The sequence below is a fragment of the Varanus komodoensis genome, unplaced genomic scaffold (assembly GCF_004798865.1).
Source record: "Varanus komodoensis strain SLA01 unplaced genomic scaffold, ASM479886v1 scaffold64, whole genome shotgun sequence".
NCBI classification, from domain to species: Eukaryota; Metazoa; Chordata; class Lepidosauria; order Squamata; family Varanidae; genus Varanus; species Varanus komodoensis.
In genome coordinates, this window is record NW_025336273.1 from 2,480,716 (window position 1) to 2,499,382 (window position 18,667).

The 18,667-nt window shown below is 62.1% G+C and overlaps 1 protein-coding gene across 7 annotated transcripts in view; it reads right to left on the minus strand.

The window, feature by feature from the left end:
- The window catches only part of NCOA1 (nuclear receptor coactivator 1), a 265,366-nt gene that overhangs the window by 930 nt on the left and 245,769 nt on the right, over nt 1-18,667 (minus strand). For all 7 annotated transcript variants that reach the window (XM_044450328.1, XM_044450332.1, XM_044450331.1 and 4 more), the window contains exons 14-21: nt 18,131-18,257; nt 13,329-13,497; nt 11,096-11,407; nt 10,620-10,718; nt 8,116-8,518; nt 7,471-7,645; nt 6,676-6,850; nt 4,143-4,229 (exon numbers count right to left, since the gene is read on the minus strand). In XM_044450328.1, coding sequence (XP_044306263.1) covers nt 4,143-4,229; nt 6,676-6,850; nt 7,471-7,645; nt 8,116-8,518; nt 10,620-10,718; nt 11,096-11,407; nt 13,329-13,497; nt 18,131-18,257 — 1,547 coding nt within the window. The remainder of the gene's footprint in view (nt 1-4,142; nt 4,230-6,675; nt 6,851-7,470; nt 7,646-8,115; nt 8,519-10,619; nt 10,719-11,095; nt 11,408-13,328; nt 13,498-18,130; nt 18,258-18,667) is intronic.

An 18,667-nucleotide genomic window follows, 5' to 3' on the forward strand; every position in this document is an offset into this window, starting at 1 on the left:
GCTGCCCGGTGGTATTTCTCCAATAATCCTGGATATAAAGCCAGAATCCTGGAATGCACTGCAAAACTCCATCCCTGCAAAACCCCCGGCTGCAGCAGTTCTTGTCTTCTCAGGGTCCTCATATCTGCTCTCAGCGCCAGAATCGGGTACCCAACCATTTAGCTGAAACTCTCGCAGGAGAGGCATCCTGCTGTTTCCTAGAGTGTTACAGAATGCGAACCGGTTCCTGAAGCTCGCTCTTCTGGAAGACCTGCATTCCAGCTCTCCCTCTGCTCAGCCCTCAGCTTTTCAGTGTCCACCTCCGGGATTCCTGCACGATTCCTGCTGTTCTTGGTTCCCGGGCACACCCAGTTTCCATACACCTCTCCACCACACCCGTGCCCACTGGCTGCAGACACCTCCCCCCCATGCGCACAACGGACCCACTGTGGCCCCTCCGTTCCAGAGTGAGCGTGTTCCTTGCGGGGTCGTATGCTTGAGAATCCAACTCTTGCTGCAAAGAAACGTTAAAAGCTAAAGATGAAAGTTTGGCTGAAGAGCAAAGTCTTTCCTCTGGCCCTAAATGGGTGAAATTGTCCTGAACATGAAAGCTGTGCGATAAAACCCATGATTGTACAGCCTTTTTAGGACTTTTTGGTGGGTAAACTACTTCTCTGTTTCTTTCTGGGGCTGAATTGGGGGGCTTGTGGGGCCTAGAATTGTGCCAAATCTTTCTTCGGCGTATCCCCCGTGCCGCCTATCTGCCCAGCCGGCATTCTGATCAGCAGCTGGTTGTGGCCGTGCCAGCGTTGCACCGACTGGAGCTGGGGCATCCTCAGGATCTCAAGCAACCACAGCTGAAGCGTCAGATGCAGATATGGCTGCATCCTGGGGCCACGCTCCTTGCCCCCTTCGCTGAAAATGGATTTCAGGGGTGCCAAATTTGGGGGCTAAAAATACACATGAGAATATCAGATCCAACAGAGATTCAGAGGGCCACATTTCCCTGCCATCTCGGAGCAAGGTTGCGGAGGCTGGCGCGCTGCCTTCTGCACATCTGTTCCTCCCTGATGTGGGGAGCTGTGATGCCCACTGGAGCCTGCCCTCCGTGTATTTGGACGGATGGTGCAACAGGCCAAGGCACCGACCGTAGGAAGGCTGTGGGGCTCTTTAATGGCAGGCTCTTTGGGACGTGACTGCAGACCGCCTGAACGGGATTCCAAGATCGCTTGAGAGCAGTTATTTCCTGTCGCCCTACTTAAGGCCCAGTGAGCTCAGAGACATGGTCGGTCCTTCCGAGGCCAGCAGCGTGGACAGGCAGAGTCTCCGCTGCCGAGATGTGCCATCAACCACGGCTACTGGATGGAGAGCCTGTCCTTGACAGCCACTCCTGCTCAGCACCATCTTGCCTGACTGTAACCGTTACAGTTTTCCGCCACAACAGAACTCGGGAAATGTGTTTCCGGGGGGGGGGGGGAATATTCCTAAAGGGACAATGCGATGCATGTTTAGAAAGAAAACGGTCTTGTTTCTGCTTAAACATGCGTAGGCTTGTGGCCCAAATGCGTTACAGTACAGCCTGATTCATACAGGCAGCAGAGTTTATTAAGTATTTGGATTTTTAACAGATTGAATGCACAGCTGTGCCCGTTTTACAGAAGACTCATGCTAAAAGTGAGGACGCCATCCCAACTACAAAACAGCCTGAGGTTGTCAAAAAAGCAAAAGCACTTGTGTTGACCGTAAGAAAAATGACAAAATCCACGTCACTGAGAAAGCTTTGTGAAACCATGCAAGCTTTTGAAATGCTACATTGCTTCTTCAGGAATGATGTTAAAAGGCATAAAGGAATGTGGGTTTTGGAATCCCAGAGGACGGCTTCCGAGACACAGGGCAGGCCGCTCCATTTGGAAGGGAGATCGGATTTGCCAAGTCAGGAACTGCAAAGAGATGGTATGCCTGAAAGCCCCGCACACGGCCCTAACGAGGCGAAAAGGCAAGAGAAACGTTTTAAGCACGAGCTGCTCGTTTGCCCAAAGGACGCTGCTTCCAGGCTTTTTATGTACGGTTGCTCTGGCCAGTTTTTAAGTGGTGGGGACGAGTGGCCCTCGCATCTTTTTCATCCACTGCCAAGCCTCCCATGTTTCCGCACAACTTATTTTTTTTTTTTTATCCTGCAAAAAATCAGTTAGAAAAAGCAGAATGGCTGCAGAAGACCTTCTGGTGGTTGGTGCTGAAACTCTCCGCCTGGGAGCACCCGTGCCTACAGCCGAAGGCAAGCAAGGATGGCGCTGAGAGAGACGGCACCGGCAGCGGGAGGTCTGGCCAATTTCCTAGGTGACATTCAGGGTGAGAAGCAGGCCAGCTGGGTTTTCAGTACCCGCTTCAGCCTGGCCGTCGGCCTGGTTTTGGCAGGGAAACTGTTTTGGCTGCCCGGAAGGATGTCTTCTACCGGAGGGAGAACAAGAAGAGTGACTTGATGACATCTCCAGGGCCTCTGGGCTAAGGAGTCCTTCCGGTCTACCCATCCAAGGTGGGGACTGGGGGTCCTGCTCACCCCAGGAGTTTTGCTGGGCTGTCTTGTCTCTTCTCAGCTCCTTAACGTGACATGCTGGGCTGGGGCCGCGTGGGGACAGGCGGTGTGGTGCCGGGTGTTCCTTCCTGCAGCCTGCTGTGCGTGCCCGCATCCTTTTCGGGCAATGCTGAGCCAGGGACTTGGGACCGGCTGTGAACTGGAGGAGGGCCAATCAGGTGGAGCTGGGGTCCTGACCAAGGGGCTGGCCAGCACGAGAAATGCATCCCCAGGGGAGGCGGGGATGCTCGGGCAGCCTGGCCACGGTTGGTCCTGCGCCACTAAGGTCTTTGTTTGGACAACGACGGGGCTGCCCATGAGCAGTGTTCGGAGGACACGGTGGGTATGAAAGGGCAGCGCTGGGTTTCCGTCCCGGGACTGACGCGGGGAAGCCCAGCTGCGGGGCTTGAGCTATCCATCCTGAGTGCATGGGCACAGACTCCTCCAGGGACCGCCCCGCCACACTGAGGCACCAGGATCCTCACTGGAGGCTCTTCCGTGGTAACACCTGGCGGGGCTTTGTTTTCGTTTCCTTCCAGAGCCAGGTGGAGACCCAGCCTCTGAAAGGAACTGCAGCCGGCCGTTTTATCTGGCCGCCTTGTTGTTCTCGCTGGCCTGTTCCCATCATTTATGGTATTTTTGTGATTACTGGCTGCTGGTTTTAATTACTTTATTGGAAGTAACTTTGGGATGTCTGCTCAAAAAGTGGCATAGAAATATCTAAAATAAAATAAATTGGACCCAAGAACACAGGCAAGCTGCCAACTTAGGCTCTGATCAGCTCCAGCTTTTCCAGTCCTGCTTGTTCTGCTGAGAACAATTCTTGTGTCCCTGCCTTCAGGGGTGGATATACAGCCAAGGCGCATGCTTGTATCCGCTTGCCGGCTGGTTCAGGGGTCAGTGCAGGTTTGGAGGAAGGAAGAACATGTCCAAGCTTTGCAAAACAGGATGCAGAATTTACGGGTCACACAATTGGACACACACACACACACACACACACAATCAGCCTGCCCCTTTCCTACATGCGGAAGCAGCCTTCCCCAGCCAGGTGGGCTCCCCGTGCGAGGGGCTGCACTCCTGGTGTGTCCCAGCGAGTGATGCCTGGAGGGCAGCAGGCCGGGAAAGGCTGTCCGAAGCATTACGGGGCCCGCTCTGTCTGCCTGTCTGTCTGTCTGTGTGGAAGAACCTTCAGCTCCTTCAGGATATGTGGTAAAGGCACTCCCCACGCCGTGGCTCTAGGCTGGCCAACAGCCCCCAAGGAGGAACCTCAGGGTGTGCCGCTTTGGGGTGGTCGTGGTACCCCGCACTGCCCAGGGAGGGGGTGAGGGATCTCCACTTCACATGGCCACGTGGCATGCAGGACTCGAGGTCAGAGAGCTCAGAGGGGAGACCAGGAGTGCCGGAAGGCCGGCCACCACCAGTCCACACCAGGGCCGTCTCCAGTGTGGCGCTTTTTCCACCGTCAAGCACCTCGCTTGCTCATGGCCAGAGTTCAGCAGCGCTCAGTGTTTCCGGAGGAAATGCAAGGCGATGGAGGCACCCTTTCCAGGCCTCCCTTAGAGAGTTCTGGGCGTAGGAGCGTTTTACTGACCTGGGCTCCGTCTGCTTCTGTTTTCAGAAGGTCAGAGGACAGCTGGTTGCAGTAGAGGCCAGTGGGTCTGAGAGCCGAGTCGTTGACCTGTGGGGGAAAGAGAGGCGGCAAGTTGGACATTCAGGAATCGCTTGGCAGTGTTTCCTCCCATGCTGGTATCTCGTCGTGGGGGTGGGACTCAGGACGGATAGATGAATGTTGGCGGTGACACACACCGTGTGACAATCCTTTCCATCATCTGCCGGGAGCTCAGAGGACGCCTGCTGGAGCAGACGGGGGATCTGTGTTCAGCACAGCCCGTGGGAAGCCCCCAGGCAGGGCCTGGCGGCCACCCGCCATGGTCGCCCCGCCATCACGGGCTTGCAGAAGCCGGCCGGCGCTGAAGAGGGACGGGCCTGTGAGCTCCCGTGCCCGCGAGCTCGTGGCAGGCTCTGCTCCACAGATTCATTTAATGCCCCTTGGCAGAGATCTTGGGCAGTGACCACTGTGGCATCTTGCAGCAGGGGATTCCAGGAATGAAATTTTACGTTGTGTGAAGGACTCCGGTTTGCCTGTCTAGGAAAGACGGCTGCTCAACTGAGGCACGATCTTTGGCTTATGTGCTTGGAAAGACCCTTCCGCCCCTACCGAGATGATTCTTGCTTTTGCAAGGTGGTGGCTAGAAAGTCGGAATGAGGCCCGCGAGACCCGGGTTCCATCCCCACACAGCCATGAAGCTCCCTGTGCCTGGCCCAAGGACTCAGTCTCAGCCTAGCCTACCTCACAGGGTTGTTGCTGCGAGGATAAAATGGAGCTGCCCAAGCTGCCCTGGGCTCTTTGCAAAGGAAAAAAGGTGGGGCAAAAACACAGTGTAATGATCATGTGTTAGACTGTGAATTGCACTCTCCAGATGTGCTCGTGTGCACCAGCCCTTCTGGTTTTGGGCTGCGGCTCCCAGAATTCCAGGCCATCAGCCCTGCTGGCTGGGGCTGGAGGCAGTGGAGGGCCAGACTATTCGGTGGGGGAAATACTGGGTGTCGAAAGACTAACACAGCGGGTGGCTTGCACGAACACTCGGGGCAGCCAAGACAGCCTTGTCTTACTAGGAGCCGCTGAACTGCTTCCAGCTCATTTCGGCATGGGACTTGTCCCCGCGTCCCCTGCTCGCCCGCCCTCCGCCTGCCAGCGGAAGCAGTTCTGTGATGGAGTCGACAACCTTATACTGGGAGAAAGCCCTGCTGATCTTAATGGGTTTTGCTCCTGAACAGGTGTGGAGAGAGATGAATCCAGGGGAATTTATCCCAACCAAGGTAACTGGTGGGGGACAGAGGCCCGGGGGGGGGGGGGGGGTCTTTCAGTGGACGGATCAGCCCTCCCGTTGCAGATGCTGCCTTTGCTGGGCAACTGGACCGGAACTGCGGGATGGTGGTAGAACCAACTGCAAGTTGCGGGTCCTTCTGAAGGAGGCCGCCTGCCTTGGAAGTGAGGTACCACGGACGGCAGCTGCCAGGGAGTCTGGGGAGGAGGGGGCTGTGGCACCCAGCGCCTGCTCTGGGGTCTGCCGGGCAGGGCGCCTGGGTCATTACGAGAGCGTGTTCACGCACGGCATTGAAGCTGCCCCTCAATCTGCCACGCTTTACATGGCCGGGAACGAAAGGCGACGGAGGATTCGTCCTGCCCAGCTGGTCCGCTGCTCACAGGCCACGAGGAGGACCGGGGCCCCTCTGCCCAGGCACCCTGCCTCTGGTGCTGGGGCGGCCACGGGCCACCGCCTCCTCCGCCTTTGGGGAACGCTGACGGGGGGGTGCGGGAGAGAGGCCTCTGCACTGTGAGTGTTGTCCAGAAGCGCAGGGAGACCTGCAGCCCTGCAAGGCCAGCCGATTCCTCGCTGCTCGAGCTTTCCTCGGCCTCCCTCATTCGTCCCCCACAGCGTTTGCCGTGACCGAACTGTAACTTTTAAGTGGAGCCACTCTGGCTTGTTTTGGCGGCGGCGGATCGGCCAGGCTGCCCTCCGGCTGATGTAAAGTCAGCATTTACACTGCGAGCCCAACAGAGGCACGAGCTGCTTGGAGCCTTGTGTGAGAAGCACCCCTGACTGGGACACCCCCTCCCCTCCCTCAACAGCTCAGCCCCAGCGCCAGCACCCAGGCCGGAAGTCCAGGAGTCCGTGCGGGTAACTTGTGGCCTTCCGGATATTCTGGCCGAGAACCCGTGACCCCTTGCGCATGGGCTCCGACACACCCGGAGGGCCACGAGTCCCTCCCCCCGAACTAGGCACTGGGCTGTGGAATGGAATCTGGGGCACTGGTCCATGCGGAGCTTCCGCAAACAGGGCAAGAAAGAGGGGGGAGGGCGCCGAGGGGGTGTCCAGCAGTCCCCTGGCTGCTGCCCCCCATTGCCCCCCCAGCCACCTCCCCCAGCCCCTTCCCCACCCTTCTCCTGGCCAAAGCGCCAGTTCCTCCCGCCACACGAGCTCGGCGAGGCCACTGTTCCCGGGGGCCTTTGCCTCGCTGCGCGCGCGCGTCCTGGGCACGAGGGAGGGAGAGGCACCGACCTGCTCGGGGCACAGCTGGTTCATCTGCAGCGAGTTCATGGGCATCTGGCCAGCCATCGGGTTCATGCTGGGGACGGTGGCGTTCCCTCCGGCCATGGAGACAGTGATGTTCATGTTGTTGTACATTCCCGGCTGGGCTGGGGGCGGCTGGGCCTGTCCCGCCTGGCCAAAGACGCTGCGGGTCGAAGGAAGGAGTGAGGCGAGCGTTACTCGTGGCAGTGAGCTGCGTTTCCAAGCAGTTTACGTCACCAGAAAATCATCCTGTGCCCGTTCCTCGGGTCGGGTAAGCCAACGTGATGGAAGCTGGATGCTGGGGAGGCTCCACTGGGACCACTCGCAGCAAGAGCTCCCAACTCCAGCTCCCATCAGTTCAGCTTGGACTTGGAGATCGTCAAGGGTGGCCACACAGGGAGAAAGGGGAGGGGTTGGGTGAGCACCGCTGGCCAGGAAAGCATCCAGAGGCACGAAATGCGAGGGGGGCTGGGCACATGGGGGGTGCTTAGCCTGGGGAAGGCTCATGCCCTCGGGGCCAGCGGCCAGCTCTCTGCAGCAGAATCAGCCTTCAGCAGGGCTCCGGTGGCGCCTCCGCCAGAGGAAGGGGTGGCTGGGATGGGTGGCCAGCCGACCTGGGGGAGTGGTGGATTGGCTGAGCCCCCCACCCACCGCCCACCTCCCTGCCGGCCACATAACCGGCCATGCCCGGTCTGGGCTGAATGCTGGAGCTCACGGAGGGCAGGCCAGGAGGGCGGGCGAGCGAGCGAGTGCCCGGCCGGCCGGGTGCGGAGCGGGGCTTACCTGTTGTTCCCCAGGGCTCCCTGCTGCCAGGGCTTCATGTCAGGAGACTGGTACCCTGGCGTGGGTGGGGCCGACTGCAGCAGGGGGCTCTGCGACGGGGGCAGCTGCGGCGACACCAGAGGGCTGCTGGGGCTGAGGGACGGGGCGAAGGCCGCCTCCCCTTGCGGGCCCATGCCTGGAGAACGACACAGTCGCGGGCCTGAGAACGGGCCTCCCGCTGGGACTCGGCCCGGGCCGTTCCAGGGATCCACAGATGCCCTGCTCCCGGGGTGGCACTTGCCAGGTCGGGGGGGGGGCACCGAGGCCCTCCGTGGGGCTGAGCTCATGCTGGGCCTGATCCCCCCTCCGGGCACAAGCCGAGCGCCCGGTGCAGCAGGGCCACAGGGGGCCACCCCGGCCAAAGAGGCATTGCACGGGTGGCTCGCACCAGGGCTGGCTCGGAAGAAGCCGTCTCCCCCGTCGCCCAGCACGGGCCCCTGAGCATGCCCCCGGAAAGCGGCCATCCCCCCTTTCTGCCCTGGGACTGCAGAGGGGGCCACTGGGGGCTCCCGCCACCCACCCCCACCCTCTCTCTCCCTGCAGCGAGGTACAAGGGCAGCAATCCGATCCCCTCCCCTCCCCACACGGGCCCAGCTGGAGACGCACCTGACCCCGAGTACTGGAAGATGTTCTGCTGCATCTGGGGGGCCATGCCGGAGCCGAACTGTCCCCCGACGCTCCCCATCATCCCCCGGTTGACCACGCCGTGCCGGCTGGCCAGCGCCCCCTCGGGGTTGGAGGCCAGCTGGGAGAAGGGGCTGGTGGAGGCCGGCGGCGTTCCTGGGTTCGTACCGTAGTTGGGGGGGAAGGGGAACTGCTGCGGGGGCGCCTGGGGGAGGCGCCCCGCCCCCAGCTGCACCGGGGCCCCGGCCGAGGGGGGCAGGGCGCCCCCGAAGTTCTGCTGCTGCCTCATCGCCATGGCCCGGTGCTGCATCAGCTGCCGCTGCCGGTGCTGCTGGCTGTAAAGCTCACGCTGGCGCTGGGCCAGCATCTGTGCGTTCAGCGGGGGCTGCGGGGGAGAGCAGAGGGGGTGGGCGTCAGGCGCCGGAGCCGTGGGGAGGGACTGTGGGCGCACCCAGCACGCGGCCCAACGCCCCCCTCGGGTCCCGGGTGTCTGCGGGGCCATCGTTCGGGACCTGTGCCTTCCTGCTTGGGTGGCTGGCCCCCGCCGGGGAGCGCTGTGTGGGGAGGGCCCTCCGCTTGCCGGCCTGGACTTCCCTCCCCTCGGCTCCGTGGGGTAGCCCCTCTGGGGTCGAGGTCATGGCAGAGGGAAGAAAAAGGTCCCCCTCGCCACTTCCCGCACGGCAGGCGTTCTCGCAAACCCCGCTGTCCGCCTGTCCCCCTTCCTTGCCGCTTGTTTCTGAACAGGCCCCGTTGCTGTGGCTGCTCCTCGTGGGGGGGGGGCGCCCCGGCCCCTCGTCACATGCACGGCCCTTTTCGGCCTTTTTTCAGCTCACTAATGTCCCTCTCAGGTAAGGCGGCCAGGACTGAGCACCCCTCCCAGGCATGGAAGGGGAGACGGCCGGTGACCGGGATCGCGTGGGCCAGATCCACAGCGGCTGCGGGCCGTCGGGACCCCTTGATGATCGTGCGCGTCTTTTGCGGGAGCAGGGACCAGGCGTGACGCTGCTTCACATGAAGCGTGGCCACGGTCACTGACCAGGTCCCGGGAAAGTCCACGCGGGCCCCCCCAGCCAGGGAGGGGGGATTTGAAGCAGCCCCCTTGGGGTGGGAGAAGGCGGGAGGGCAGCCCTGGGAGCCCCTCCGGGCACTTGAGCTCTGCAAGGCACGGGGCAAAGGTGTGTGCGGGAGTCGGAGCCGCTGCAGCTCGGCCTCTCCCCCCGTGTGGACAGTGTCTGGCTCGGAGGAGGGGGGAGGGGCTCCCCCAACCGATTTCCAGGAGCCCCACGGCGGTGGACAGAGGAGGAGGGCGCAGGGGGCAGTCTCGGAGCCAGCCCTCCCCGGCGCAATGCCCTCCAGGAGCAGAAACCCCAGGGCAGCCGTGCCACTGGCCTCGGGGGCTCCCTCGCCCAGGCGGCCCTGAGCATGTGGGCGTCCCCAACTGCTGTTTTCGGCACAGCTGCCCTTTGGGAGAACGGAGGGTGGGGAGGGACCCCGGCTGCTCCCCCCGCCTGAGGGGCCGCCGCTGGCCACCCACACGGGCTCCTTCGAGGTCCCATCCTGACTGCTCACCAGCCTGTTCCTCCCTCAGGCCTCAGCGCTCGCCCAGCACTCTTTCCCCTTCCTCCAGACGGGCTGGATTACAACTCCCCCAGCCTGGGCTAGGACCGTGGAGGGGGATGATGGGAACTCTAGTCCTACCCATGTGGGGAGGCACCAGGGTGAAGGCTCCTGGCTGGCGCCGGCCGGGCAAACGGTGCCTGCGGGGAGGGCCCGTCCCCCGGCCTTCAAAGTGGGGCCGCTGCGGCATTCGCCCGGGTTTGCAATTCCAGGGGGCGACCACACGTGGAATGCCACGCTGGCGCCCCGCAGGTGTGCGGGACCACCAGCTGCACTTTTGGGAGCTGTAGTCCTGCTGGACTGGAAATGGGGAAGGCTGGTGCACAGGGCTGGGCAGCGCACCTCAGGAAGCAGTGCTGGGGAAGGTGCAGAAACGGGGTGGGCGGTGGTCCCGGGGCTGCAACGGCCCCCCGCCAAGGAAACACGGCGAGGGCGTGGTACAGAAGAAGCGGGAAGGCCGCTTGCCCTCGTCCAGGCCAAGCCTCCCCTGGGCCAGCCACTCGCGCTGTGCCCGGGCCTCCCTGGGCCACCGTCACCGACGTCGGGGTGGCGGGGGGGAGCGGCCTGCAGTCGCCCTGGCTGCCCCCTGGGCTCGGAGCCGAGCAGCGGGTATTCCCGGCTGCGCTGGGCCAGGGCGCCTCACCGGCCCGGCAGCGCTAAGGCGAGGGAACCGCGCACGATCCCTGCCCGCGGCCGAGCACCATTAGGGTGGGCACGGCGAAACAGCAAAAGGCAGAACCGAGAATTCTCTGATGAGGAGGGCTGCCGGTCTGCACCGCAGCCCCTAGTGCACACACGCCGGCGGCTCCCGAGGCCTGCCCTCTGAGCGCCGGCCGCGCCTGCCGCGGGGACACGAGGGCCCGGGTTACCTGCGAGGCGATCTGCTGCATGCCCGCCCGCATGCCGATGCCCCCTGGGGGGGTCCCCGCAAACTGGTTCAGGTCCGGCTGCCGGCTCTGGTGCATCAGCTAGAGGGTGGCGACAAGGAGGGGTCAGGCACGCTGGCCGGCCAGCCGCCTGCGTCAGCTCCAGGGGAGGGGAGGGGAGGGGGGCTTTTCCTCATTCTCAGGAGGGTGCTGCAAACTATCCCCGACCCCATGAGGCACCCGCTTGCCCTCTGTTCAGCTCTCTGTCGGGAGCATAAGATGGAGCTGTTCAAGCTGCCGCAAGAGGAAAAAGGAGGACTCGGATGCAAGGCAGTAACAGCGACAGAAGCACTTCCACAAGGATCTCGCCTTCCTCCCCCCCGCCCCGCCTCCCCACGGCACGGCACCCGGATGTGGGGCGGCAGGGTGGGCGGAGGGCCTGTTCGGAGGGTGCCGGGCCCGAGCGGGGCTGGACTCACCTGCTGCTGCCCTTGGAGGCGCTGCTGCAGCTGCAGGCGCAGCTGGTTGGGGGCCATCGGGGGCCGGCTGAGCACCTGCCGGGGCTGCATGCCCATGCTGGCCGGGAAGGGCCCGCGGGGGGGCGGGACCTGGAGGGGCACGGGCCCGAAGGCCTGCTTCTGCCGGACCATGCCGGGGAAGGGCCCCGCGGGGGAAGCCGCCGAGTACGGCTGCAGGTACATGCCGGGCTTCTGGTCCATGGCGAGCGGTGGCGTGGGCGGCGTCGCTTGCTGGGGCTGGAACCTCTCGGTGAGCGCTTCCAGGCCGCCTCCCTGCTCGGGGAGAGGAGGGGCGTGAGGGGGGCGTGAGGGAAGAGGGCCCGCCAGGGGCAGAGTCGCCGCAGGGTTTCCTCCCACTTTTGCCGACACCCCGAAAGGCTCTGAAAAGTGGCAAGTCCTTGGTCCGCGTTCCACCGTTGCCTGGCAGCCAGCGCAGGTGTGCTGCGAACTGGATACCTGTCTCATGGCAACAGCCCACCTTGACCCTGGGATGAGCACGTCTGCAAGCGCTCGCTGCAGGTACGCAGGGCACTGGAGTGACCTTGCAGGTGTACGCCTTTGAAGCATGGCGCTCGCCACGTAAGCACCTCCCGTCTGTCTGTGTGTCTGTCTGTCTGTCTGTCTGTCTGTCTTCCTCCAAAAATACAAGGAAGGGCAGAAAAGAGGGTGAATCCCCTTTGGGTTCTGTTGCTTTTCTATAGGGCCAGCCTCCCGGGAGTTTGTTTCTGCTGGGAGAGATTTCGGTGCCTGGCGCTTATTTCAGAACCCACAGATACTTCTGCCTCCGGTTCTGCAGTGAAGAGGGCCGGAGCGGGCAGTCCGAGGCTGCCTCCACCACACGGCCCGGACCAGCTGGCCCTCCACTGCCAGGCGCCTCCGGGCAGGCCAGACTGTCACGCCTGGTGTTGACGGCACTTCTGGGGTGGCCGGGGGGGGGGGGGGGGAGGCTGTGCAAGCAAACAAGCTGCTCTCTCAGTCTCGTCCCTCCCCCGCCCCCAAAATGTGGGGACTGTAAAATTCCCCATGCTGTTACTGAGAGAATCTATGCAGGGCTCTCTCAACCATCCAATGCCGTTCCCTCCTATTTCTGCCGAGTGCCTTCATGAGCGATGCTTCCCAGGAAAGCGCAGCGGACCCGATTTCTAAAAGCCAAAGGCTGTGGGGTCTCTCTCTGGAGCATGGTGCTGGGGGAGGGCTTGGCCGATGCCCTGGACCAACGGGGACAAGCTGGCAGGTTCTGGGTCAGCTCAAGCGGGGCTTTCCCTGAACGCAAGAACGGCCAAAGTGAGGCTTCCCTACTATGGGCACATCGCGAAAGGCCGGGCTCCCAGGAGAAGACCAGGCGGCCAGGGAAAGGTGAAGGCAGAAGACGGAAAGGGAGGCCAAAGATGGGACGGGTCAGTTCCCTGCAGGAAGCCACGGCCTTGGACTTAGAAGAGCAGAGCGGAGCGGGGCTGTTGTGGGCGGGACGTTTTGGGGGGCTCCCATTCATAAGGTAGCATAAGCTGGAGGCGATTCGAGGGCACATGCCTGTTCTATCCAGCTGCGTCCAACTTGTACCGCTTGGCATCTGCCAGAGGAAGCCAAGCCCCCGACTCTCTCCTAAACCCTTAAAGACAGCATTTGTCCCCCCAGACTGAGCGGGCTGCCGGGCTCCCCCTCGCAAGCCCCTCGGGAGGTTCCCAAAGCGCGTGCTGAAGGTGGTGAGGGCTCGCCAGAGGCGGCCAGGCCCTGCCAAGTCCCTGCAAGCTCAGCCCTCCTGGCTTTCCGAGGCATCTCGGGGCAAGCAAGATGCAAGGGCAGTGGCGGGGGGGGAGGGGACGCTCCCTTGCTCTTTGGGACGCCAGCTCCAAGCCCAGCACTGCCGTGGCACTGGGCTGCCCAAGCCGCATTTTCTTTACTTGCAGTGGGCCAGTGGCCAGGCGTGGAAGCCAGAACTGCAGTAGCTACAGAGACTCTTTCAGGCAGCACGGTTTCTAATGAGCAGGCTGACCTGTCCCAGGGATTCGGGGCTCTAATCCTGCTAGGAAACAGCTCAAGGTTACGCTGCGCTCAGGTGCGCTCCCAGGCATCCTCCGCTCCCACCCCCGTGCCTGCAGCCCCGGGGGCCCAGACAGCCCTCTGACGAGCAGAGCAGGACCTGGCCTCTGGGCCGAGACACAGACGCCCCGTCGCCGGAGAGGCGGCTCGCTACCTGGACCAGTTTGTCAATGCCGAGAGCTCGGTCCAGTTCCGCCAGCTCGTTCTCGTCTTTGCCGCTCAGGAAGGACACCAGCTGCTCGAGAAGGGCCTTCTCGTCGTTCCGTCCCTCCGGAGTGGTGGGGGGGCAGAGCAGTTCGTCCAGCTGAGAAGTGATGCATGGGCTGGAGGACAGCAAAAACCAGGGCGGTGAGAGGAGCAAGGCGGTTCGCGCCACCGGCCCGAGGCCTGTGGAAGAGGGGGCCCTTGCACAAGTGCCCTCTGGGTCCCGGGGCTCCTGATCATCGAGGGCGCGACTGGCAGCATCTGGGACCCGCCACCACACGCTGCAGGGACGGCTCTGGTTTCCGAAGGGAAGGGGGAACCTGTGAGCAGGCGAACGGGGGCCTGCACGTTCACAGGAGGGGGTGTGGGCAGTGCCGGGGGAGCCGCCTGTGGGTGTCCCAAAGCCACCCGCTGGCCACCGATGGTTAGAGCGTGCGGGTTAGGAGGAGCCGCCTCCGACCCTTCTGAGGGGTGCAGTGATGCCGGTGAACCTCGGAAGCCACAAGGGAGGCAGTGCGTGGGAAGCGTCGTTTCTGTCTAAACATGCGCAGGATCACACGTTCAGTGAGGGGCCCCCCCCCCCCCCCCGTGGTCGAGTGACGCTTCCGTGCCAGGTCCATTTGGATCTGGCTTTCCTAACAGCTTCCAAGGAGCGGAAAAATAACGCAACTCAGTCAAAATAGCAGACTGTATTGGGAAGCATTATAATGATGCAAGATGGCAGTCAGCAAACCTCACTTTAGCTGGAAAACGCCCACGACGTGGTCTTGGGCACCTGGAAGGCTAACCAGCTTGTTTATGGGCAGGAGTCCACTTCGCCGGACGCAGGGAGAGTCACAGAACATCTCAGGTTTAAATAGGGCTCATGCACTGGTGCACCCAGTGAGAACTGTACCCAGTGAGGCCAGAAGGAAATTGAAGTAAAGGCGCTGGCAGTTTACTGCCGGCGGACAGACAGAGCTGGTCAGGGAGGAGAGGAAAGCCAAAGAGTTCCCTCTCCGGCCTGCTGCAGTGGACCCACACAACACAATACGACACCTGAAGGAGAAACTGTCTCACAGAGTGTGAGTGAAACCGCCCAGCTGCAGGCTGGACGGAGCGTTCTCTCCAACTGCATGAGGAGGACACCCCTTTCAGGGGCTGCGCAGCATCCCGGAGCTGCTGGGGCGTTCAAACCGATGCATTCACTCACAGGAACACGAGGTCGTTCAGATTCTTGGTGGGTCCAGCCCCATATTGCCAGCGCTGAGCGGCAGCCACCTCTCTCCAGGTTTCAAGCAAGACCCACTCAAAGCCCTACCCTGACTGGCCGGGAACCGAACCTGGGAACTTCTGCATGCAGAGCTGGTGCTCCACCGGTGAGCAAGGAGGGGCTCTTGTATTTCCCAGCCCACCCCTTTTTATGGGGCCAGAGGAAGTGCCCCAGCCCCGTTAGCTCTCTGCGCAGCCCCAACCCGCAAGTGCCCCAGGTGTAATTAACGAAAAACATGACATGGAGGCCGAATGGAACCACGGCCGAACGGCAAGGAGATCTAAATGGCACTTCCCAGAGAAAGGGACGTTCACTAGGAACCAGCAGCTGCATCCCTCCCACCTCCGCCTGTTTCCCAGCCCCACTTAAGGGCTGCCCCACTGCACAGCCATCCAAGCGCTCACTCGCTCCGCCGCACAGCCCGGGATGAGAAAGGGCAGCAAGGAGGAAGTCCCCGGCCGGCCGCACTTTCCCCGGCGGATTCCCCGGGCCGGGCCGTCACGCGGTTGCTGCAGCTGGTCCATTAAGCATTTCGCGACTCCCGGGGCTCCTTGCGGGAGACCTTTGCCGGAGGAGGGGGCCGCGCCCTCCGTCCCCGCCTGGCATCGCTCTCCCAGCAAACAGCAATCACAGCCCCCCAGGGGAAGCCCGGTTAGTAACAACTGGGCGCGCAAGAAGCCGTCTGCATTGCGCTCCGCTCTCGCTCAGAGGCAGCTCGCCAAATGAAGCGGGGGCAGGAAGCCAGCAGCCTGCAACAAGATCCTCTCCCCCCCAGCTCACGCGCCGGCGCCCCCCCGCCTCTGCCAAGCGAGAGCCCCCCTCTCTGAAAGGCCCCTTGGACTGCATCTAGGGAAGGGACACAGGGCGGCTGGGCGGAGGAGAGGGGCAGGCAGGGAGATTCCTGCCCCCAAATCCTGCCTCCAAAAGCCACCGCGCATTCCGCCCGGGCCAGCTGACTCCTTCCCTGCCCCCTCGGCTGCAGAAATCACAGAGGTTCGCATTGGCCGGATCTTCCTTCTAGTGCCTTTTCCTTACCCCCAGGGGGCAGATATTGGAGATGCCCGGCCGGGGGTGGGGGGCGGGCAGGCAGATCATGCACAGCTTCCATGCTGTGGTTCAAGGCAAATATTTCCTTAGGAAACCCGCAGGCTGCTTTTTCTTGCAACTTTCCTTTCCGTTTGCAACTTTAGACACCAGATGGCACAGTTCTAAGCATGTGGAACAAAGACATCTCCCCGTCTCCTCGGAAAAGTCTAAATATAATCAAGGAGAAGAAAGGGGCCCCAAGACATTCTCCCCGTAAAACATCCCAGTACGGTCCCTGTCCAATCTTTTCTTGAAAGCCACACAAGGGGGAGTTGAAAAACAGTGTTACGGCCAGGATGACCCTCGGATCACTTCCAACGGTGACACCTCATGATGATCCTGGCTTGTTTAATCAGTGAGGAAGTGGGGCTGAGGGGCAGCTTCCATAGTTAGTCAACAGGGATTCTTTGTCCCTGGTATGCTATTGCTACATCTGAACCCAGACATCTGGGTTGTTTAGGGGTTAGTCATCTAGAATCTCCCCAGGCTTTGCTGCTTTTGAAAACGGGGATCTTTTACATATGGGCAACATTTTGGCTCCAGTTTTACAAGCTGGATTAAAACTTGGTAGGGGCACCCAGGGATACAGACAACCATTCAAGGACTAGAGTGAGCCAGTGGTTCAAGCGCTGGACTGGGACGTAGGCGATCTGGGTTCTAGTCCCCGCTTGGCCATGAAGCTCCCTGGGTCATTTAGGGCCCGTCATGCACTCGCAGCCTCCCCAGCTTCACAGGACTGCTGTGAGGATCAACGGGGAGAAGGAAGAGGACTTTGAAGGCTGCCTGGGGCCCCTTGCAAGAGAAAAAATGGCCAGATGCAAGTATAATAAATAAGCAGAATTTATCTGGCCGACAAGCCAAGCCAAAACCTGTCCGTCCCAGCAGGAGCTGCGGCCTTTGTCATTCTTCCAGGTCTCCTCCTCCGACCCAGTTCAAAGACTTGTTCCCACAGCCAACTCGCTCCGCACGACCCATGCGGCCCGCTCCACCTGCGCCTCTGCTCGTGCACCTCCTTGTTGCCTCTGCTGCGGGCCAGGCTGCGTGACAGCGCTCGTGGGGCACGACAGCCGGCCGAGGGCTGCTCCTGGTGGGAGTCCCGTGGATTCGGACCGGTCTCCCCAGGGTGGCTCGTCCACAGGGAACGAGCCGCCTCAAGGACCCCCGAGGTTGCTGCTGCAGGGACGGCACCCAGGAGGGGGCCTTTGGCACTGAACCGGAGCAAGCGATGCCTTTGGAGTGGGGGGGGGCAGTCTGCCGAGGCCACTGGCCAGAATGGTGCCCCCCTTGCCACGGGGCTCCCGGGGGGGTGGTGCCAGCTGCTCCCAAAGGGCCCAAGCGGCACAGGAGGGCAGCTGGCCCAAGCACCCCCCCTTGTTCCCAGAGAGAAGGGGTTTTCGTCGCTTCCACAGCCAGCTGGCAGAGCTCTAAGAGGGGTCCTGGCAGAGCAGTGGCTCTTTGTTTCGCTTTCCTGTTTTGGAGTGGGACAGGAGCCGCCACGTGTCCCTGTCAAGCCTTCCACCGCCCTGTCAAAACCTCCTTTCCTAAAGGGACCTTGTGTTTTGACAGCTAGCTGTCAAAGCGCCTCCCCAGAACACAGAGTGAGCTGTGCTTTTGCTCTGAGAGGTCTGGGGAAGCGTGTGGGTGAGCTGCGGGGAAGAGACGGACCGTGCTGCGAAGACGATGCGGATCCCAGACACGCCCCTCTCGTGTGCCAAAGCCCTCCTGCCCTCGGATCCTCTTGAAAGCTCACCTTTCAAGAGCTGTCAAGAGAAGCTGGCGGGAGAAAAACAACTCGGTGCTTCTTGGGGGCCTTGTCCAGCGCTTCCCGCCGGCAGCAGGCTCTGCTCCCGGCAAATTGTCTTGGACGCGGCTTCAAAACCCTGCACTTTTGCAACTGTGGTTTCCAGTTGCGCAAGCCTCGCTAATTTAAAAACAATAATTATGTTTCCCTCATTAAAAAACCAAAGTGTCTGACAGCTGCAGACAAACCCGTCCAGGTGTCGCTCAGGCACTCGGAAGGGGCCGTCCAAGCAGCCAGTCGTCAAGCTGGCCACACAAAGGCAAAGGGGGGAACAAGCTCCCCTTGTGCTGACAATGGCTCGCACGAGCAGCACAGGGAGGAGGGACGGACGCCGTGTCCGCTGGGGCAACTGCAGGGGACAGAGGAGGGCAGGGGAGGGCCCAGCGGCACATGCCGACTCTGCTGGCTTCCCTGGCACATCACAGGTTGTTCACGTGACACCCAACCTGCACGGCCAGGGTGGCCTGGCCTGGCCTGGCACGCGAATCCCCGTGCACCCTGCTCCTGAAGCTGCTCTCCAGGTAGGAGGCTGTCCCCTGAAACCGCCTTTCAAGGAAAGCCCTGCCTCGCATCTCTGACCACCAAGGGGCCCGGCGAAGGCCGCTGTACTTACTCCTCTGGCTTGTGCATCGGTCCTCGGCCGCCAGGGGCCATGGGGTTCTCTGCCCACGGGATCTGCTCCCCCATGGCCGGTTGCCCAAATGGATGGTCCGCGACACCCAGTTCCAGGTCAGGCATTCCTGAGGAAGGTGATGAGAGGAGAGAAGCAGGCAAAGGTCATCAGGGCCTGGAGCAGGGGCCATGCCCGAGGGCAGGGGAGACACAGTAAACCGTGGGTCATCTGGAAGGGTGAAGACTAGCCCAGAGGGGCTCAGTGTGGGGGGAGCTGGCCATTCCACGCTGCAGCCAGGCCCCGCCGGCCGAACAAAGCAGATCCCCCCCGGGCTCTGAAAGGTCACCTCCCTCCGTGCAGAGAGGGCTGCGTGCCGTGAAGGCTGCATGCCAAGGCCTGGGCAGTCGGGGTGGACACGAGGGGGCGCCTCCACGCATGCCGAGAGCAGGGTGCTCCCAGGGCGCCTTGCAATGCTGCGTCCGCATGGCGGGCAGTTCCCGCGTGGTGCTCGCCAGCTGGGCCTGGCAGGGGGCTACG